This window comes from Barbus barbus (assembly GCF_936440315.1).
Source record: "Barbus barbus genome assembly, chromosome: 26".
NCBI lineage: Eukaryota > Metazoa > Chordata > Actinopteri > Cypriniformes > Cyprinidae > Barbus > Barbus barbus.
In genome coordinates, this window is record NC_136754.1 from 8,741,750 (window position 1) to 8,764,781 (window position 23,032).

Genomic DNA, 23,032 nt, shown 5'->3' on the forward strand with positions numbered 1-23,032 from the left:
TATCTAGGAATCACAGTGATGGAGAGATAAAAATTGACGAGCCATAAGATTTTAGTTTTAGGCCTAGAAATGGCTCAAATAACTTTTGCTTTCTCATTTAATTTCTGTTCACTTTACTTATTTTATTGTAATACCCTCATATGTATATGGAATGCAGATGACTACAGAAAGCTGTTTAAAACCCACAATGTCAGAAATAGTAAGTAAAAGCACAGATTTATCCTTGGTTTAATAATTCAGATTTTCAATTTTGATGGCTGTTAGAAAAAAAAAGTAAATGTTTAATGCTTCAGTCTCATAAAAATATAAGGCATGCATTAATTTATCTGATTAAAACATGAGCTGAATAAATGAAAAATTAATTATGTCACAAAAGTCTTATCAAAGCAGCCAACTCAAACTGTATAATGTATGTTCTTCATTGGCATAAGAGATAAACATTACAAGTAAAATCCTTACTATTAGAAAGATTCATCCACTGCTGTTTCACTGGCACAACTAGCCTACATAAAACCTTCCCATTTTTTAAAAAAATACATTAATATTAATAATAATTTATGTTAGTTCAAATTACAAACAGTAAATTTAACAGTTTGCTAATTTAAACAGCAATGTTTTTATTCTTTGCATCATTTATTCCCACAGACCACCATCACCTGGGATGGAGACAAGCACGCGTGTGTGTGTGTGTGTGTGTGTGTGTGTGTGTGTGTGTGTGTGTGTGTGTGTGTGTGTGTGTGTGTACAGAAAAGAGAGATTGAAGGCAGGGGCTGGACCCACTATTGAAGGAGATTTCATTTGGTATCTACATTTTACATCTTTTCTTCTACATACACTCCTTTGCCCTCATTCAGCAGTTACTTGTGAGTTAGTGTAAAACATATGGTAACTGATGAAACAAATGGCATATGATCACCAATGTGAATTAGGGGCTCATTGTGCAGGGGGCGCCAGGACATTATTATCATTTCAAGGCTATTGTGCTCATTTGAAACATTAACGACAGATGTTCGACCACATCTGTGTGATGTTGCGCTTAATTAGCCCAGGTAACCCCTTTGACAAAAGGTTGTGTAAGGTGTTAAACAATCTATATTTAGGTACATACCGCCACCTGCTGATGACAAGTGACAGCAAAAAAAGACATGGGCGCTTAATGAGAAAGTTATTGATTCAGATGACGTTTGACCTGAAGGATTTCATAAAACAAAATTTGTGTTTCGGTTTAAAATTATGAGTAGTGGGCAAGCAAGTTTTCAAGAAGACTTAAGCCAGTGTTGTATAATTGTGCCCCCTACTGGGAAAAGACAGCTATGTATCCATTCATCCTGCTGTTTGTATTCATGCATTTGCTTGATGTGCCTTTCTATTCTTCTAGAGAGGTGGGGGGGTTGATATGTTGATTAGCCTCCTGACTGAGAGCTTTACTGCAGTCTAAAAATACCTATTTTGACATCTGATGGTCTTTCTGGCTGGAGGAGCAAAGATGTCTTGACTCCGCAGCAAATCGAGCTCTTTTCTTCTCCTCAGAAGCAGAAAGAGGATGAATGGGAGGGGAGATGATATGATGAGGGTCTCTTGCTGCATCTCTTATAGATGATGCTGACAGACTCAGAAAATGTGTGTGCTGAAATTGTTCTCTTGAAATCACAATTGATGGAATAAAGAAAACTGACAAGGACTGTGCAGATGTTTGTGTTCGTTCAGATAATGCAGAGGTTGTCTGTATGTTTGAATAAACACATTAGAATAGTGAACATGCATATTTTTGTTTTCTCGTTTTATTTTCCTTCACCATACATTGTTTACATGAGGAATGAAAAAGACAATAGCTACACTTAAAAATAGCTATTTAACACAGCAATTACTGTTATTAATAGGCAGAAATGTTCACTTTTTTTCACAGTAGAGTACTTGTGGTTCAAGGCACATCAGTCGAGAACTTGTTTCTTAAAAACTTGTTTACACACCACTCCACAGACTCGCATTTCCTGTGAAAAATAAAATAAATAATAATAACATTAGCATAAATGTACTTTTAAATACAATGAAAAAAAAAGCTAAACAGCTAAATGTACATTGTCCTCCTTTTTAGAGTTATACAACTGATTTTTGCTGAGACTTCTTTTAATTCTTGCACTCTGAGCATTTGAAAGGTAGTGTAAAAGTTTTTAGGTAACAGTCATTTATGCAGTTTAGCAGCTATTATGCACAAATATTTAAAATGAAGTATTCCAGGCCCTTGTATAATAAAGTCACTAAATGGATTTCAGTGTATACACCTTTTAAATACACTTGTTATTGTAATGCGTGACTGCTGCGCTAATGATGTATCTAATTAATTACACTGTTGACTACACTAACAACAAGATGCAGCCAAGTGTGAACTTTCATAATACAACAGAGCATGTCCTTATATGAACCGTGTCCTTATACAAACTTACCACATGTAACTCATCCCCTTTCACCCACTGAGTCCAGCCCCTTTCCTCCTTTTCTCCTTTCTGTACACACACCAGTTTGTCTCCCTCCCAGTTTACCGTGGTCTACAAAATAAGGACAAATGCACACTGATGTAAAATATTAAGCTGGAATTGACTGACTATAAACAGAGGATAGAGAATAAATTGTGTACAATTTACCAAAAACAAAACACTTTTAAACGTAAGATTGGGTACTTCCATTTTTTATGTGAATGTGCAAGGCTTCCAGTGTTCCAGTTATTTTAGCTGTACATTATTAGTATTATTTAAATTTACTATGGTTTGTAGCCCAAATTTGACTGTTTACTGCACATTTCTATTCTTGTTGTTCACCTATAGTAGCTAATGAATCAGACGTCCTGCACATTCAAGGAAATAGCTTACTTCTGCATTGAAAAAAAGAAGAGTAAATAGCAAAAATAAATAAAAAGACTTAACTCCAATAAAGGTCTTACTGAATACTGAACACAAACACTGTACTAGCATTTCTAAATGGGTTTACTTTGAAACAAATTTCAGATAATTTTACAACTTTTTTACAAGTAACACAATGAATTAAACACAATTTTGAAGACTGAAGTGGTATTTTCTTGTATAACACCCCAATTATCTTTATAAACAACTTTGAATATTTGACTGTGTATGCGAGTTGACCTAAAGTTCCCGAGCACCAGGTGTTTGTGGCATTAGCCCGAAACCCTCGTGGATTTAAGATTCAATAGGTCATTGTATGTAAATCTCAATCTAATCCTATTTACTGACTCATCCACCACAGTAACCTCGGAAAAGTAGATCATACATTTCTGCTCCTTTGCACCTTAAGCTTATAAATAAGGAAGTCACTTACCATACATTTCCTATCATCTACACCAACCAAATCCTCCTCAAACTCCTTTCCAACATCAAACTCCATATGGTAGTTCCTAAAGGTGGTGAGAGTCTTGATATTAAAATGATCACCGTTCTGAACAATCTCCTTATCCAAGATGAGATAGCTGGCAATTTTTCTGATGACAATATTCACATCTGTAAGTTGAATACATATGAAATTGGTCACCATATAGCCGTATATGGTAAATGAACCCATTTTTTTCCACATAATAGAATCAAGTCTGCCAAAGGTACTAAAACGTATCTCTTGAGTACAAATACAGACATGTATTTCTCTTACTCTGACTGTTTCCAACAGAATATATTCGGTAGCATCTCACATACCTTGTTCAGCATAGAAAATTTATCTCACAGCAGTATAATGAATAAATAAATGGAAAATTAAGTATCAGCCTACCTAGTGCTTCCATGTATTCATCAAAGTTTTCATTACTTGTCATTTTCCAATATCCATTCATGTCTACGGGAGACATATTTGCTTCTTTTTTGCGTTTGACCTATTACTAATGTTTGAACATCAAGGTGCAGCGTGGCGTCTCAAATCACAGGGCATGTTGTAATCCTAAAGCCAATTAGGGCCTTTGGATTATCTCAAAGAGCATTTATTTACACATGTGATTTTTTCTCTTTTTTTGACAGGAGCTCTGTCATCGGGAGTCAATCGCAATGCATGATCCATCTCATGAACCCATGTCAGTCCAAGCATGTGAACAGACAAATGTGTCAGTTTGTAATTGTTTTGATACTCAGTCCGTCAGCAGCACAACAGTCAGTCAAAGCAACAATCACAATGCTGTCAAACAGGCTTCTATTTATGCCTACAGACTCCAGAGAGAGAGAGAAAGAGAGAGAGAGAGAGAGTTGTTCACTGCACGAACAGGAGGTGAAGACCTGTCAGTAATGAGGCCAGTCTTGAGACGTCTTCCTGACTATAAATTATATTCTGAAGTGTTTACAGTGTAATGTAAAATAACAGATACAGAACTGTCATGATGAGCTATTCTTAAGATGTTTACTTTTTGGATCTCGGCCTATTCCATCTTCCACAAACCACAAGAGAGAGCCTTTGCCAACCAAACCAGTCACAATTGGGGGTAGTAGTAATATTGTGAAATAAAACTACATTTTAACGTTATTGTTTGTAATTATTTTGTCATTTGTATTATATTTTCCAATGTAATTTATTCCTGTGTTGGCCTAAGCTGAATTTTCAGAAGCCATTACTCTAGTTTTTATTGCCACATGATCCTTCAGAAACGCTGATTTTCCACTCAAGAAACATTTCTTAGTATTATAAATAAATATTTAATGTGCTTAATATTTTTGTTAAAGCTTTGATGTATATTGTTTTAGTATTGTTTGATTAATAATAAGTTTAAAAGCACGTATGTGACCCTGGACCACAAAACCTTATGTCTTAAGTAGCATGGGTATATTTGTAGCAATAGCCAAAAATACATTGTTTGGGTCATTATTATTTTGTAAATTTCTTACCGTGAATATATCAAAACTTAATTTTTGATTAGTAATATGCATTGCTAAGACTTCATTTAGACAACTTTAAAGGCGATTTTCTCAGGATTTAGATTTTTTTTTTCCAGATTTTCAAATAGTTGTATTTCAGCCAAATATTGTCCAAATCCTAACAAACCATACATCAATGGAAAGCTTATTTATTCAGCTTTCAGATGATGTATAAATCTCAATTTCGACCACAGACTGGTTTTGTGGTCCAGGGTCACATATTTGAAACAGAAATGTTTTGACAGTACAAATGTATTTTCTGTCACTTTAGATCAATTAATTGAAGAACTATTGAAGAATTATTAATTTATTCTTTCAAGTATTCATTTCTTTTAAAACCCTCTGATGGTTTACGGGGTCTTTTTGACCCCAAATGACTTTTGCTCAATTTTTAAAAAATGTTCCCTTTGTCCAAATGGTATGAAACCTTCTACGGCTCTCAACACTTTCTAGATCTACAAAAAAAAAAAAATAATTGGAATGATATCTGTTTTTATGTTAGCGTGACAAAATTTGTGACACTCGTGGTTTTCGGGGTCTCTGGAGACCCCGCAATCAAAATAGACAAAATTCATCATCAAAATCAGAAACAACGTAGAACACATCGACAGAAATGGCACAAATAAAGTGGCACACTTCCACCAATGCAAAAAACATCCACAATGCTAAATTATATTGCTCACAACACACACACACATATAGAGGAACACATTTTTGAGACTATAAAAACTGTTCTCTTATCATTTGTAAAATAAAATCATCCAAAATGCAGTACCACCACAAAAATAAATTGATGACACTGACACATTGAAAATGTGCACACTCACACACACACACAAACACACACACACACACACACACACACATTTGTAAGGCTATAATTTGTCAAATAAAATCATCCAAAATGCAGAACCAACACAAATATAAAGTGGTGACACTGACACCGACAATGTGTACTCGCACACTCTCTCTCACACACACACACACACACACACACACTTATTGTTCCTCGTTGTTTGATTTCTTTTACTAAATTTTATCTTTTTACTGCTTTATTTGCTCACTTGTTATTTTCCAAAAAATGGGTATAAATGTTACATTAAATCATTTAAAATGATCCATGTTATCCCCATGAATGAAAGTTAGAAATCTGGGCCTTTTATAAAGTGAATTTTACATCAAATGCTGTTTTTTTGTAAATTTGTCATTTAAATAAATATTTATTTATTTATAGAAATTTAAAAGATATCAAAAATCCTCCAAAAACGGCACAAATGTTGAGTAAAAACATTAACAAACAGAGTAAAATTACATTTGTAAAAAAAAAAAACTATTATCTTGTTACAAAATTAAATGTTATTGTCTGGGGTCTCTGGAGAACCCAAAAAAAACTATAGGCGACAGAAATTAAAACCATCATCAATCAATTAATCAATCAAAAATTTCACTGACTTCAAAATTTTGAACGCTAGTGTATTTGGACAACTATAATAATTCACCTAAAAATAAAGATAAAATATCATGACATGATATACTTTTTTTTTTTTTTTTTTTTTTTTTGACAGACAATTTACAGACAAGGCCACTTGCATCCATGTCAAAATTCCTAAAACGTTTTTTTTTTGTTTTTTTTCCTTCATGTGGGCAATTTTAGTTTGAATCTATATATTTTCCCTTCCTGTGATTAAAATAGAGAAAGGCTTGCCATATGCTAAGAACTAATATCAAAATGTTCTTCCTCTGTACTCACATACTCGTCCTACTTTCTCACTGGCCTGTTTTATGGCACATTGGAAGGAGCATTCAATATAAAGTCTGACTCATAAATATACACAAAGTGCTGGTGACAGAATAAAGTGTAGCCTTTGGGCATTCTGATCTTCTGAACATCAAACACTGGAAATGGTCCTTGTTCTTCTTGACATATTTCTTTGCTACTTGTCTTGTCTTCCATGCTTAACAATAAAATACAGAATTTCTCTGATCACAGAAATGAAGATCAAATACAATGACTTTGTAATAATAACCTCCCACCCACTCGCCCCCTTTTCTGGCAGCAGCATCTCAGTGGGTGATAGATTTATAATATTGTTTATGCACTATGCCAATTATCACTTCAAAACTGACTGTTTCCAAAGTCATAATGAACAGAATTGTGCAGTAATTTACAGACATCTCTTTGTAGGTACTAATTAAATTCTGGTAATTTAGACTTAGAATAAGACATTGCGCATTTGCATTGAAATGACTCTCCCCACTGATCCTTCTAACAAGAGAATTAAAAAAAACATGACCATTCAAAAGATTTGGGTCAGTAATTTGTCAAATGTTTTTAAATAAATTAATACTTTCATTTAGAAAAGACATAATACATTGATCAAAGGTGATCAAATGTATAATGTTACAAAAAAAATATATTTCAAATAAATGCAATCCTGAAAGAAATCTATCAGTTCAAAAAAAAAAGCAGTACAACTCAGTACAACTCTCCCGACTCTCTAACCATTAGTCGTGGCCTAATGGTTAGAGAGTCGGACTTGTAATCCAAAGGTTGCGGGTTCGAGTCTCAGTCCGACAGGAATTGTAGGTGGGGGGAGTGAATGTCCAGCGCTCTCTCCACCCTCAATACCACGACTGAGGTGCCCTTGAGCAAGGCACCGAACCCCCAACTGCTCCCCGGGCGCCGCAGCATAAAATGGCTGCCCACTGCTCCGGGTGTGTGTTCACGGTGTGTGTGTGTTCACTGCTGTGTGTGTGCACGTTGGATGGGTTAAATGCAGAGCACGAATTCTGAGTATGGGTCACCATACTTGGCTGAAAGTCACTTCACTTTTTAACATTCTTAATAAGAAGACATTTTTCTTGCTTCATTCAAACGAACAGCTACAACATACGGTGACCAGTAGCAGTGCAAAAAGTAATGCTAATACCACAGCAGCATTCAGAACACTCATAAAACAGTGGCATTGGGTAAAATATTGCAAACTTGATCATTGCAAAATTTTCATCCAGATTCTTATACTGCAAAGATTGTGCTGATAAGGTTTATAGTGCATTACAACATGTTATTAAGGAGTTCAGAATAACACAATTTCTCATATATAACAAAAAGTGTTCTTTCAAATATCACAGTGTGCACAGGGAATCATGAACTCAAGACTAAATAGTGAGCCAATTACTGTAAGAAACTGTAAGAACAAGAACTAAACATAACAGGAGCTAATGTCAATAAAAGAAAACTCAAAGTAAAGAACCTTCAAAGTGTCTAGTGGCCCGTTGTTATTACACCTGATCCTTTTTACAGTGTAAGTGCTTACGGATGTATTGCTCTAGTCTCTTCTTTTTAGCAGGTGAAGGTGCTCTCCCATTAGGTCATAGATCTCTCTTATCATTACTCTGCACTCTCCTCATATTGCGAATGAACAGTTGAGAATAAAAGCTTTGGTGCACCTCCTCACTTCACCTGGCAACGCTCCTGAAGTCCAGAGCTCATCGCACAAACATGCCTGCGGATTTCACTGGAAAATGGGAGCTGGAGTCGAGCGAAAACCTTGAAAATTACCTTAAAGCGCTGGGTAAGCCTGATCAGTTGTCTGGTTTCATAAGTCAGCGGAGTAGAAATAAGAGAAATCTGTGCCATTTCCTCATTTGGATTGTTTTATTATGATATTAAAATATGATATAGTTTATATCTTGGAAAGGACCATGCCAAGTAACAAATATTTACTCTCATAGACATTGACTTTGCCATCCGCAAGATTGCAGCCCACCTTACTCCTATAAAGACCTTTACCCAGGATGGGGACAACTTTGTGATTAAGACACAGAGTGCCTTCAAGAGCTTTGAGCTGAGCTTCACTGTTGGAGTTGTGAAAGAAGAATTTACTCAGGGATTTGACAACAGGATGCTAAAGGTGAACTATACATATATTTAATAGTAGTGATCCTCTTCTAATGACAATGTTATTTAACCTGTAGTTACCCCAGCAATGGACTGTTGGCCATGATCTCAGTAAGTTTGTTCAGTGATGAACCTACAGTAAAACAAATAGAGCACAGGCTTCAACTTTTGCCCAGAGGGACAACATGCTTTGAAGTGAAAGTCTCTCTTTTCTCTTTTTTTCCCATCTGAATGCAGCTTTATTTTATATAAACAGTGCTATCTATCAATGATAGAGTACAATATTACAGAGCCCCTCAGAGCTCATGGTGGTGGAAAGATTTCGGGGTGGGAGGAAAAAATATTTTTCAAATCTTTTGCGTTCCCTCACAAAACTGAGAGAACGCAAAGTTTTGTGAGGGAACGCAAAAGATTTAAAAAATATTTTTTCCTCCCACCCCGAAATCTTTCCACCACCATGAGCTCTGAGGGGCTCCGTACAATACAGCTAATACTGTAGCTCTCCTCAATGAAAATGTGTTTTTATATGATGATATATAACGATCCAAAAAATCTGTTTATTAAACAAATAGTAAACATATAAAAAGAAAGCATAACATTAGTGGTATTTTTTTTACATACACAGACTCTGGTGACCTGGGAAGGGGACAAATTGGTGGCCATCCAGAAAGGTGAGAAAGCCAACCGGGGATGGAAACACTGGATAGAAGGTGACAAACTTTATCTGGTGAGCATTCAGTCATTCTATGAATAATAATAACCTGATTAAGGTTAGAATCAACATTAATTTTTAGAAATATATTTTTACAGTATGTTTTTTTTTATTTCTAATTAAGAAGATTAATGATAAAAGTATCCCAGCTAATTAATTTATTTGCATTTGCTGCCTACTCACAATGGATTTGTTTTAACCTCATGATCATTTCACAGGAGCTGACATGTGAGGATGCTGTGTGCCAGCAAGTGTACAAAAGAAAAGACTGATTTGTCATATGATTCAGTTCATGTTGTTCTACCATCACATCTGTCAAAATCAAGCTGTGTATTAACCCGATTAACACTTTCAACACTGGAAAATGTATTTCCTTGTGTCTAAATAAAGAATGAGATCATTATTTCTTGTGAATGTTACTCAGTCAGACTTGTAATTTGTTTTCTCTCTCCCTTTTTCACACACGCACTCATAAACCACACATAAAAAAACATTATTAAAACATTAATTGATGATATACATCATTTATATTTTCTTTGGTAACTTAGACAATACAACAATATAGATCTATAATCTAAATTAATCTCACCATAATGACCTAAAAATAGTTTTACCTAAGGACTACTTAAAGATCCACTCCGTCGAACAAGAGACACATGTCTAAACAATCAAACTTGTTAATTAATTTACTTCATTATAATAGGTCACCTATTATCTAACTATTACTTTAATAATGATAGTAAATCATTTTTTGAAGAATCGCAAAGATACAATGTAGAAAACAAGCAATTGTGTAGGTCTATTATGGCAAGCCGTTTTGACTTTTATTCCTTCTCAGGATATGAATTCTTGATATCAACAATTCAGTTTTTACTAGTTAAAATGCTAATTCTTGATATCAGGAATTATATTTCTACTAGTAACAATGTTAATTTTTGATATCAACAATTCAATTCTTGAAATCAAAAATTTACATTGTCACTAGTGACAATTAAATTGTTGATATCAAGAATTAGCATTTTAACTAGTGAATCTAGTTCAGGATCCCCCGGTGCAGAGAGTAGTGACGCGCTGGTCCTCCCACTCAGAGGCTATGTTGCAGGCGGCTCTTGATGACGTCGACTGGGACATGTTCCGGGCGAGTTCTTCTGACGTCAGCGAGTTCACGGATGTAACATTAAGCTTTGTAAACACGCTAACCAAGCAAGCTACAGAAACAATAACTATAAGGACATTCTCCAATCAGAAACCGTGGGTGGACAGAACTATCCATGCCGCGGTTAACACACGCACTGCCGCTTACAATGAGGCTCTTCTGACCGGGAATATGAGCGAGTACAAAGCATCGTGCTATGCTCTCCGACGCGCAGTAAGAGCTGCCAAACACCGATACAGAGAGAGAATTGAGTCTCATTTCCAGCTCAATGACTCTCGACGGATGTGGCAGGGACTGAGGACCATCTGTGCCTTCGGAAACAAATCCTCCGCTGAGGTGAGAGCAGATCCGTTGCTGGCCGACGAGTTAAACACCTTCTACGGCCGCTTCGATTGCAACGGCGGCAGTGCGACTCTGCCGTCCAGCGCGTCAGGAAGTAGCAGGCAGAGCAGTGATGATCCTGTAATCACCGTGTCGGAGGATGAGGTTCGGAGGGCGCTAAAGAAAGTGAACCGGCTGTGTTCTGAGGTCCTGCGCTGATCAGCTCGCTGGTTTGTTCACTTCCATCTTTAATGAGTCCCTTGCTACCTCCGTGGTTCCCACCTCATTCAAACAATCCATCATTATCCCTGTGCCAAAGAACAATAAACCCTCTTGCCTGAATGACTATCGCCCAGTTGCCCTCACATCTATAGTCATGAAGGTTTTTGAGAGACTTGTAAAGAGCCACATTTGCTTCTCCATACCTGATACTTTGGACCCTCTTCAGTTTGCCTATCGCACAAATAGATCTACGGACGATGCCATCTCTCACGTCCTCCACTCTTCCCTCACACACTTGGACAGCAACAATGGGAATTATGTAAGGCTGCTATTCATTGACTATAGCTCAGCTTTTAATACTATAGTCCCCATCAAGCTGGCTTCTAAACTCACAGACCTCGGCCTGAACTCCTCACTCTGTGACTGGATTCAAGACTTCCTCACCGGCAGACCTCAAGTGGTGAAAGTTGGCCAGTTCACCTCAAACTTCATCACCCTGAATGTAGGAGCCCCACAGGGCTGTGTCCTGAGTCCCCTGCTCTACTCTCTCTACACGCATGACTGCGTGTCCTCTCGCAGCTCCACATCTATTATCAAATTCGCTGATGATACTGTGGTTCTGGGCCTCATTTCCAACAACGATGAGACCGCATACTTGAATGAGGTAGAGAGACTCAAATCATGGTGCCAGGACAACTGTCTATCACTGAATGTGAGCAAAACTAAAGAGCTGATCATGGACAGCAGTGGCCCTACACTCCTCTTATAATCAGTGGGACCCCTGTGGAGAGGGTGAGTAGCTTCAAGTACCTCGGTGTAAACATCTCCGAGAACCTGACTTGGACTACACACATCCAAACACAGGTTAAGAAAGCCAGGCAAAGACTGTACCACCTGCAACAGCTGAGGAAATTCAGGGTCTCAGTGTGGAATGGAAACAGCTCCAATCAGGACTGCAAAGCACTACAGAGAGTTGTGTGCTTAGCTGAGCGCATCTCAGGGTCTGCTCTCCCCTCTCTGCAGGACATCTACCTCAAACGCTGCAAAAATAGAGCTGTCAAAATCATCAAGGACTCAAATCACCCTGGTAACCGTCTATTCACTTTGCTTCCATCTGGTAAGCGCTTCCGTAGTCTGATGGCAAAAACTGAGAGACTTAGGAGTTTCTTCCCCCAGGCCATCAGGCTCCTAAACTCTAACTCTGTGTCATTACATCACTTGACTCCATGTAAATATCACTATATCAATAAGCTATTCATATTTTTTCTCTACCTCATATTGCTGCTATTTAAATACCCTGTACAACTTTTTTGCACATTCTTTTGCACATTCCTTCTTATACTACTATTTAAGTCAACAACACACTGACCTGCACATTTATATTTATATTTTTTATCTTTTATTTTATTTTATTCTTTTATTTTTTCTCATTTTCTTGTTCTTTATATTGGTATTCTGTATAATTGCACTGTCGAGCGGACCTGACTTACATTTCACTGCTGGTTATACTCTGTATAATTGTGTATGTGACGAATAAAATCTTGAATCTTGAAAATTGAATTGTTGATATCAAAAATGAACATTTTAACTAGTAAAAACTGAATTGTTGATATCAAGAATTCATATCCTGAGAAGGAATAAAAGTCAAAACGGCTTGCCATAGGCCTATTGTACTTTTAACTAGAGACTATACTTAGCCCACTGAGATGTAGCCATTGTAACAGATTCCTTGTACAACGACTAGCCCTGATCTAATGTTACGTTTTATACGTAATATTTATCATATCTGAATGTTTTAAACATTTGCACTATGTTTGACGTGTTATTCATCAGAAGCACACTGAAGGTGCCCTTTTTGGTTTTGCAAGAAAGGGTTAAGCTCAAACTCACCGCCAGCGTCCATCAAAAAGCCGAGTTCAACCGAAATTACCCGACATACTCCGAAGCAGTCCGAGTGTCACGTCAACGCTTCCGACGTCAAGCGCACGGGCTTTGAGGAAGTTCCACGTCACATTTGCCTGCCGTGCACAAAACTGCAGCCGAAAAACACATCAGACGCTCGGTGGATGATATAAAATACTACAGGCGAAGGAGACCAAAACCAGGCAATATCTAGGAAGAACGGGTCTGAACAAGCGAGTGTAAGTGTTAATATATTTTTTATATAAAAACAAAAATTATTTACTTTCTCTTTTCTCCTTCTAATCCCGTTTGAGAGGATGAGGGTGGACGGAGGATCTGAACACGCAGCGCCGGTGTTTGAAGATGACTTGGGAGGTTAATCAGGTGTTTGTAGGTAGAGTGTAAATGGTCCATTTCAAAGATAGGTGGCGGTAATAAGTCTGCGATCCGCCGTAAAGCAAGCAAGAAGAAGAAGAGACCAAAACCAGCAAACACAAACATGGTAAGTGGGACATAAAAAAATACGTTTTAAACTTGTTTGTTTTGTTCTCAGCGATGTCCGTGTTATTGGCAATATTAGGCCTGGTTCTGAGATATTGAGGAAAAATACGCTTTGAGTAACGTTAGCTTGCACTGTTAGGCTCGCAGGCACTTGGGATGGCCACATACACAAATTTATCATTCAGTCAGTCTGTGAATTATTTATTCATTTTTACTCTTATTTTTATAGTTAATGCGTGGATTTAAAGCCTCACGCTTACATATATTATAACTTCATTGCTCACTTAAATGTTGTTATGAAGTGAAATATTGTGTTCTGACTAACAGCTGATGATATGAATGGGACTTTAACATTAAGTACTTGTTAGTAAGCACTAGGGCTGTGCGACTTGGGAAAAATATCTAATTGCGATATGTTTTACAAAGATTGGGATTTGATTTGCGATTTTAAATTTGCAAAGTCAAGCTTCAGCTCAATATTGTCAGTACTGTGCAGCACAGTGTGAGTATCGTTACCCTGCTGAAAAAACAAAACAAAAAATATAGCTGCGAGCAGCGATGACGGGCCCAAGCTGTCAGCATACGCCACCCCGGTGGCATCGATAAAACGGTGCCCAGCGAGCACAAGCATCACAGTAACCCTCTGGCAGTTTGGTTTTAAGGGATACGGCAATTAAAGGGTTAATCCAAACCATCAACTCTGTGAAACACACACACACAGAACAACATATAAAACTTTAAATTCTGTGAAAATATATTTTTCATTGGTAGTTGATGTTAGTTAATGCATTTACTAATGCTAACAAATGAGAAATTATTATAGTTACCAAAGGTTTTAATGATTTATAAGCATTTTTTAATGATTTATTTTTCCATTAACTAACATGAATAATTTTTTCTAACACAAATGAATAAAGTAAAAAATATATTGTTAATATTTAATGTTATTTGTGAATTAACCAATGTTAAAAAACAACATTATTTAACTGTTGTTAATTTACATCATTAATAAATATATACCATTTAATGTTGATCAAAATCAATTCCAAAATGTGTTAATATATTATTACATTTTAATGTTTTATCTTTTGAACATGACTATTTTTCTAATATTACAAATATTTTGTTCATTGTTAGTTCATTGTAAGTTCATACTATCAATGAAGAATTAACATGCTGTAAAAAATATATTTTTCATTGTTAGTTCATGTTAATTAATGCATTCACTACTGTTAACAAATGAGACTTAATTATAAAGTGTTATCAAAACCTTTAATGCTTTATAAGCATTTTTTAAGGATTTTATTGAGATGTTTAAACAGACCCTCTCTCTCTCCCCCTCCACACTCACTGAACTCACACAGTCAGTCACCCACCCAGTCACCTACCGCAAACATTAGAAGCACAGAGACAGGAGAACTCTGATAGTTTTTAAATTTTCTCCTCCGCATAGTGTATTGTAAATTCATGAAATTAATCACATATCCTCAGACTGTATTGTTCTGTGTATGTAATTTTTTATGAAGTGTTTGGAAGCTGCTCTTAAAAGAAAAAAAAGAAAAGAAAAGTTTTCTCTTTTTTACTGTAACTTTAATAAATTGCCATTAAATCATTGTTCAAGATATCCTAAATCCGTCCGCAATTTAGCATCTTCAGTATTTTGGCATCATAAGAAAAAATGTTTGGTGTGATTTACGTGTTTCTGTTTGGAGGAGCATGAATTTGTTTACAGCCTGTTTAAAAACAAAACCCACATTAAAATAAATATAGCCGACTTCCTGTTGGTCGTAGCTAATGACTGTAAATTAGAAAATTGTCCGGATTAATAAGAAAAATTTATGTACCGAGTTTGGTGTCTGTAGCTATCATTATATATATATATAAACATTAATAATTATATACCATTTAATGTTGATCAATATTAATTCCAAAATGTGTTAATATATTATTACATTTTAAAGTTTATCTTTTGAACATGACTATTTTTCTAACATTAAAAAGATTAATAAATGCTTTAAAAAAATTGTTCTTTGTTAGTTCATACTATCATGGAAGAATTAACATGCTGTAAAAATATATTTTTCATTGTTAGTTCACGTTAATTAATGCATTTCCTAATGTTAAGAATTGAGACCTTATTTAATGATTTATAAGCATTTTTTAAAGATTTTAAAAAAACAGACCCTCTCTCTCTCTTTCTCTCTCTCACCCACTGGCTCAATCCACACTCAATCCACACAGTCACTCACACCCCACCCCACCCCCACCCCTCACTCAGCTGCAGTGACAGGGAGCTCTCACTCAGAGGCAGGCTGGCAGGGAGCTCTCACTCAAAAGCAGCTCTGATAGTTTTTAAATTTTCTCCTAAGCATAGTGTATTGTAAATTCATGAAATTAATCACATATTCTCAGACTGTATTGTTCTGTGTATGTAATTTTTTATGAAGTGTTTGGAAGCTTCTCTTAAAAGATAAAAAAAAAAAAAAATTATCTTTTTTACTGTAACTTTAATAAATTGCCATTAAATCATCGTTCAAGATATCCTAAATACGTCCACAATTTAGCATCTTCAGTATTTTGGCATCATGATAAAAAATGTTTGGTGTGATTTCCGTGTTTCTGCTTGGAGGAGTATTAATTTGTTTACAGCCCGTTTTTAAAAAAAACCCACATTAAAATAAATATAGCCGACTTCCTGTTGGTCGTAGCTAATGACTGTAAATTAGAAAGTTGTCCGGATTAATTAGAACAATTTATGTACCGAGTTTGGGGTCTGTAGCTAAAACTAACCCCCTCATTTTTGACAAAAGGTGGCGCTATAGAGTGTCTCTTCCACGCCCGTTTATGAGCTTTTTCCAGTGTCTAACTATCATTAATACTGATATGTGTGTTGAGTTTCATGACATTCTAAACATGTTATCTGCCTCAAAATCACCAGAAACGAATTTTCAACTTTGACACGTTGCCATGGCAACATAATTTTAGATATCAATATTCCCTTCACAGTTTTACATCGGCCGTGTTTTGACATTATTCTGGTGAAGTTTGAAGCAAATCGAGTAAAAAGAAGATGCTGAATTCAAAGCATTTTGAAAACGACACACTTCCTGCAGCCAGTTGGTGGCGCTATAACTTTCAGTCATAATAGTCACATCTATCCGATCGGCATCATACAACGAACAAATCACTGAAGTTTGATCTACATCATACAATGTATGTGGACGTTATTAGGCATTTCCTGGGTCTCATTTTTCGCCATAACTTCATCGCCTCGCCACGGGCAAACCGTTCGACATATCAAAAATATCTTCGCAATTTAGCGTCCCCAATGTCTTGAGATCATGTTCACCGAGTTTGGTGGCAATCGTATGGAAATCCTCAGAGGAGTATATCAAATTCCAGAGCATGCGCTTTTTAAACAGCCCTGAATAGCCGACTTCCTGTTGGGCGGAGCCTAAGACATGCTGTGCGGAAGTTGTTCGGCTCAATGAGTTCTATATGTGTACCGAGTTTCATATGAATACGTGCAAGTATGTGTGAGCTATACATCAAGTTTTCTGACAATTTTCCAGGGGGCGCCGTAGAGCCCCTGTGCCACGCCCGGGTCCCAGCCTCAGCGGCGTCCTAATGGCCGCAGGTTCCAATGTGCGTGCCAATTTTCGAGAGTTTTCGGGCACGTTAAGGCCCCCAAAAGTGCCCGGATGATTGAAAAAAAAAAAAAAAAAAAAAAAAATATAGCTGCGAGCAGCGATGACGGGCCCAAGCCGTCAGCATACGCCACCCCGGTGGCATCGATAAAACGGTGCCCAGCGAGCACAAGCATCACAGTAACCCTCTGGCAGTTTGGTTTTAAGGGATACGGCAATTAAAGGGTTAATCCAAACCATCAACTCAGTGAAACACACACACACAGAACAACATATAAAACTTTAAATTCTGTGAAAATATATTTTTCATTGGTAGTTGATGTTAGTTAATGCATTTACTAATGCTAACAAATGAGAAATTATTATAGTTACCAAAGGTTTTAATGATTTATAAGCTTTTTTTAATGATTTATTTTTCCATTAACTAACATGAATAATTTTTTCTAACACAAATTAATAAAGTAAAAAATATATTGTTAATATTTAATGTTATTTGTGAATTAACCAATGTTAAAAAACAACATTATTTAACTGTTGTTAATTTACATAATTAATAAATATATACCATTTAATGTTTATCAAAATCAATTCCAAAATGTGTTAATATATTATTACATTTTAAAGTTTTATTTTTTGAACATGACTATTTTTCTAATATTAAAAATATTTTGTTCATTGTTAGTTCATTGTAAGTTCATACTATCAATGAAGAATTAACATGCTGTAAAAAATACATTTTTCATTGTTAGTTCATGTTAATTAATGCATTCCCTACTGTTAACAAATGAGACTTAATTATAAAGTGTTATCAAAACCTTTAATGCTTTATAAGCATTTTTTAAGGATTTTATTGAGAAGTTTAAACAGACCCTCTCTCTCTCTCTCTCTCTCTCTCTCTCTCTCTCTCTCTCTCTCTCTCTCCCCCTCCACACTCACTGAACTCACACAGTCAGTCACCCACCCAGTCACCTACCGCACACATTAGAAGCACAGAGACAGGAGAACTCTGATAAGTTTGAAAATGTTCTCCTCTGTATAGTGTATTGTAAATTCATGGAATTAATAACATATCCTCAGACTGTATTGTTCTGTGTATGTAATTTTTTATGAAGTGTTTTGAAGCTGCTCTTAAAAGATAAAAAAAAAGAAAAGTGTTATTTTTTACTGTGACTTTAATAAATTGCCATTAAATCACCGTTCAAGATATCCTAAATCCGTCCGCAATGTAGTATCTTCAGTATCTTGGAAGCATGTGAAAAAATGTTTGGTGTGAATTGTTGGTTTCTGCTTGGGAGGAGTATGAATTTGTTTACAGCCCGTTTAAAAAAAAAAAAAAACACATAAAAAAAAAAATAGCCGATTTCCTGTTGGTCGTAGCTAATGACTGTAAATTAGAAAGTTGTCCGGATTAATAAGAACAATTTATGTACCGAGTTTGGTGTCTGTAGCTATCATTATATATATATAATCATTAATAATTATATACCATTTAATGTTGATGAATATTAATTCCAAAATGTGTTTATATATTATTACATTTTAAAGTTAATCTTTTGAACATGATTATTTTTCTAACATTAAAAAGATTAATAAATGATAGTCGAAATAAAAAAAAATAAAAAAAAAAAAAAAAAAAAAAAAAATAATAATCCTTAGGGGAACAATAGGGCCCTGCGCCTTACTGGCTTGGGCCCTAATAATAATCCTTAGAAGAACAATAGGGCCCTGCGCCTTACTGGCTTGGGCCCTAACAATTGAAACATCACAGAAATTCTTACAGTTTCCATAAAAACCATTACAAAATTCCTTTTTGTTTTGGCATTATTCTAATAGGAATTACTGTTGTTCTATTGGTTGCCATCTGCTAGATTACATCCCACCAATAGAATGCATCAAATACCAGTAGACACCATTATAGTTTACATTAATACCAATACAATTCCCATCATAACCCTTAAATCCATTACAGTTTCTATTGTGTTTTGGGAGGGGTTCTACTGGTTTTTTTTTTCTGCAGGGAAGATTATAATGGTATTACTACTTTTACAGAATTACTGAACTTGACTAATTTGCTTATTTATTCAGCTTTCAGATGATGTATAAATCTCAATTTCGAAAAATTGACAGTTTTTGACCACAGACTGGTTTTGTGGTCCAGGGTCACATTTGAAACACATTTATACTGTCAAAACATTTCTGTTTTCTGTCACTTTAGATCAATTAATTGAAGCACTATTGAATAATTATTTATTTATTCTTTCAAGTACTCATTTCTTTCAAAAATCAATCAAAAATCGTACTGACTTCAAAATTTTGAACGGTAGTGTATTCGGACAACTATTTAAGGCCACTTGAATGGAAAAATCCATGTCAATTTTTTCCAAAACGTTGTGTTTTTTTTCGTTCATGTGGGCAATTTTAGTTTGATTAAAATAGAGAAAGGCTTGCCATATGCTAAGAACTAATATCAAAATGTTCTTCCTCTGTACTCACATACTCGTCCTACTTTCTCACTGGCCTGTTTTATGGCACATTGGAAGGAGCATTCAATATAAAGTCTGACTCATAAATATACACAAAGTGCTGGTGACAGAATAAAGTGTAGCCTTTGGGCATTCTGATCTTCTGAACATCAAACACTGGAAATGGTCCTTGTTCTTGATATATTTCTTTGCTACTTGTCTTGTCTTCCATGCTTAACAATAAAATACAGAATTTCTCTGATCACAGAAATGAAGATCAAATACAATGACTTTGTAATAATAACCTCCCACCCACTCGCCCCCTTTTCTGGCAGCAGCATCTCAGTGGGTGATAGATTTATAATATTGTTTATGCACTATGCCAATTATCACTTCAAAACTGACTGTTTCCAAAGTCATAATGAACAGAATTGTGCAGTAATTCACAGACATCTCTTTGTAGGTACTAATTAAATTCTGGTAATTTAGACTTAGAATAAGACATTGCGCATTTGCATTGAAATGACTCTCCCCACTGATCCTTCTAACAAGAGAATTAAAAAAAACATGACCATTCAAAAGATTTGGGTCAGTAATTTGTCAAATGTTTTTAAATAAATTAATACTTTCATTTAGAAAAGACATAATACATTGATCAAAGGTGATCAAATGTATAATGTTACAAAAAATGTATATTTAAAATAAATGCAATCCTGAAAGAAATCTATCAGTTCCAAAAAAAAAAGCAGTACAACTCTTCTTTTTAACATTCTTAATAAGAAGACATTTTTCTTGCTTCATTCAAACGAACAGCTACAACATATGGTGACCAGTAGCAGTGCAAAAAGTAATGCTAATACCACAGCAGCATTCAGAACACTCATAAAACAGGGGTAAAATTGGGTAAAATATTACAAACTTGATCATTGAAAAAATTTCATCCAGATTCTTATACTGCAAAGATTGTGCTGATAAGGTTTATAGTGCATTACAACATGTTATTAAGGAGTTCAGAATAACACAATTTCTCATATATAACAAAAAGTGTTCTTTCAAATATCACAGTGTGCACAGGGAATCATGAACTCAAGACTAAATAGTGAGCCAATTACTGTAAGAAACTGTAAGAACAAGAACTAAACATAACAGGAGCTAATGTCAATAAAAGAAAACTCAAAGTAAAGAACCTTCAAAGTGTCTAGTGGCCTGTTGTTATTACACCTGATCCTTTTTACAGTGTAAGTGCTTACGGATGTATTGCTCTAGTCTCTTCTTTTTAGCAGGTGAAGGTGCTCTCCCATTAGGTCATAGATCTCTCTTATCATTACTCTGCACTCTCCTCATATTGCGAATGAACAGCTGAGTATAAAAGCTTTGGTGCACCTCCTCACTTCACCTGGCAACGCTCCTGAAGTCCAGAGCTCATCGCACAAACATGCCTGCGGATTTCACTGGAAAATGGGAGCTGGAGTCGAACGAAAACCTTGAAAATTACCTTAAAGCGCTGGGTAAGCCTGATCAGTTGTCTGGTTTCATAAGTCAGCGGAGTAGAAATAAGAGAAATCTGTGCCATTTCCTCATTTGGATTGTTTTATTATGATATTAAAATATGATCTAGTTTATATCTTGGAAAGGACCATGCCAAGTAACAAATATTTACTCTCATAGACATTTTCTTTGCCATCCGCAAGATTGCAGCCCACCTTACTCCTATAAAGACCTTTACCCAGGATGGGGACAACTTTGTGATTAAGACACAGAGTGCCTTCAAGAGCTTTGAGCTGAGCTTCACTGTTGGAGTTGTGAAAGAAGAATTTACTCAGGGATTTGACAACAGGATGCTAAAGGTGAACTATACATATATTTAATAGCAGTGATCCTCTTCTAATGACAATGTTATTTAACCTGTAGTTACCCCAGTGATGGACTGTTGACCATGATCTCAGTAAGTTTGTTCAGTGATGAACCTACAGTAAAACAAATAGAGCACAGGCTTCAACTTTTGCCCAGAGGGACAACATGCTTTGAAGTGAAAGTCTCTCTTTTCTCTTTTTTTCCCATCTGAATGCAGCTTTATTTTATATAAACAGTGCTATCTATCAATGATAGAGTACAATATTACAGAGCCCCTCAGAGCTCATGGTGGTGGAAAGATTTCGGGGTGGGTGAAAAAAATATTTTTCAAATCTTTTGCGTTCCCTCACAAAACTGAGAGAACGCAAAGTTTTGTGAGGGAATGCAAAAGATTTGAAAAATATTTTTTCCTCCCACCCCGAAATCTTTCCACCACCATGAGCTCTGAGGGGCTCCGTACAATACAGCTAATACTGTAGCTCTCCTCAATGAAAATGTGTTTTTATATGATGATATATAACGATCCAAAAAATCTGTTTATTAAACAAATAGTAAACATATAAAAAGAAAGCATAACATTAGTGGTATTTTTTTTACATACACAGACTCTGGTGACCTGGGAAGGGGACAAATTGGTGGCCATCCAGAAAGGTGAGAAAGCCAACCGGGGATGGAAACACTGGATAGAAGGTGACAAACTTTATCTGGTGAGCATTCAGTCATTCTATGAATAATAATAACCTGATTAAGGGTAGAATCAACATTAATTTTTAGAAATATATTTTTACAGTATGTTTTTTTTATTTATTTCTAATTAAGAAGATTAATGATAAAAGTATCCCAGCTAATTAATTTATTTGCATTTGTACTCACAATGGATTTGTTTTAACCTCATGATCATTTCACAGGAGCTGACATGTGAGGATGCTGTGTGCCAGCAAGTGTACAAAAGAAAAGACTGATTTGTCATATGATTCAGTTCATGTTGTTCTACTATCACATCTGTCAAAATCAGTGGGGATTTCTTTAAGACTGCAAGGGAAGCTCGGCTTCCCCTATAATGTCAAAAAAATTAATGGTCAAATATGTACTATTGTGTTAACATTTTATTGATTAAAAATGCGTTAGAACACGTTCATCTCAAAGACGAGTTCGTTCAGAATCAGCTACATATAGCAGGTGACTCGATTTCCTTCTCATATATTCCCGTAGCGTCACAGTGGATTTCCCTGTTGAAGCCTAGCGTCCATCGACTTCAATGGGGCTGCTTTGAACAGTTTTTTTCAGTCCTTCGAATCTAGACGGTCATTGGATAAATGCTGCAATTATGTCCCGCCCACGGACGCTCGGAATCCGGGCTTCTGCGTGATGATTGGAGGGTCTGTCGAAAGACTGCATCTCCTTTTGATTGACAGAGATTGTGTCCTATAAGAAGTCGCTGATGCTGAAGCTATTC

The 23,032-nt window shown here is 35.8% G+C and overlaps 3 protein-coding genes across 8 annotated transcripts; 2 read left to right on the forward strand and 1 right to left on the reverse strand.

Annotated features, from left to right (window-relative positions):
• Window positions 1-1,754: 1,754 nt before the first annotated feature.
• LOC306846613 (retinol-binding protein 1-like) lies at window positions 1,755-13,234 on the reverse strand. 2 transcript variants are annotated; one of them, XM_079380093.1, is made up of 4 exons: window positions 3,772-3,912; window positions 3,331-3,509; window positions 2,445-2,546; window positions 1,755-1,991 (listed from the first exon to the last, which is right to left on the reverse strand). In XM_079380093.1, exons 1-4 carry the CDS (start codon window positions 3,845-3,847, stop codon window positions 1,932-1,934), a joined length of 417 nt encoding a protein of 138 aa, XP_079236219.1. In that variant the 5' UTR covers window positions 3,848-3,912; the 3' UTR covers window positions 1,755-1,931. The 2 variants fall into 2 exon arrangements, with proteins under 2 accessions (XP_079236219.1, XP_079236220.1); XM_079380094.1 differs by lacking the exon at window positions 3,772-3,912 and adding an exon at window positions 13,101-13,234 and having other exon boundaries at window positions 1,881-1,991.
• LOC306846611 (retinol-binding protein 2-like) lies at window positions 8,299-9,930 on the forward strand. The gene is made up of 4 exons (XM_079380091.1): window positions 8,299-8,473; window positions 8,634-8,812; window positions 9,425-9,526; window positions 9,730-9,930. The coding sequence occupies exons 1-4, from the start codon at window positions 8,401-8,403 to the stop codon at window positions 9,781-9,783; spliced, it is 408 nt and encodes a 135-aa protein (XP_079236217.1). The 5' UTR covers window positions 8,299-8,400; the 3' UTR covers window positions 9,784-9,930.
• Window positions 13,205-22,709, forward strand: LOC306846610 (retinol-binding protein 2-like). Of its 5 annotated transcripts, none has more exons than XM_079380086.1 (5): window positions 13,205-13,614; window positions 21,003-21,230; window positions 21,391-21,569; window positions 22,182-22,283; window positions 22,485-22,709. In XM_079380086.1, exons 2-5 carry the CDS (start codon window positions 21,158-21,160, stop codon window positions 22,536-22,538), a joined length of 408 nt encoding a protein of 135 aa, XP_079236212.1. In that variant the 5' UTR covers window positions 13,205-13,614; window positions 21,003-21,157; the 3' UTR covers window positions 22,539-22,709. The 5 variants fall into 5 exon arrangements, with proteins under 5 accessions (XP_079236212.1, XP_079236214.1, XP_079236216.1 ...); XM_079380088.1 differs by having other exon boundaries at window positions 21,082-21,230; XM_079380090.1 differs by having other exon boundaries at window positions 13,507-13,614; window positions 22,182-22,266.
• Window positions 22,710-23,032: the final 323 nt, after the last annotated feature.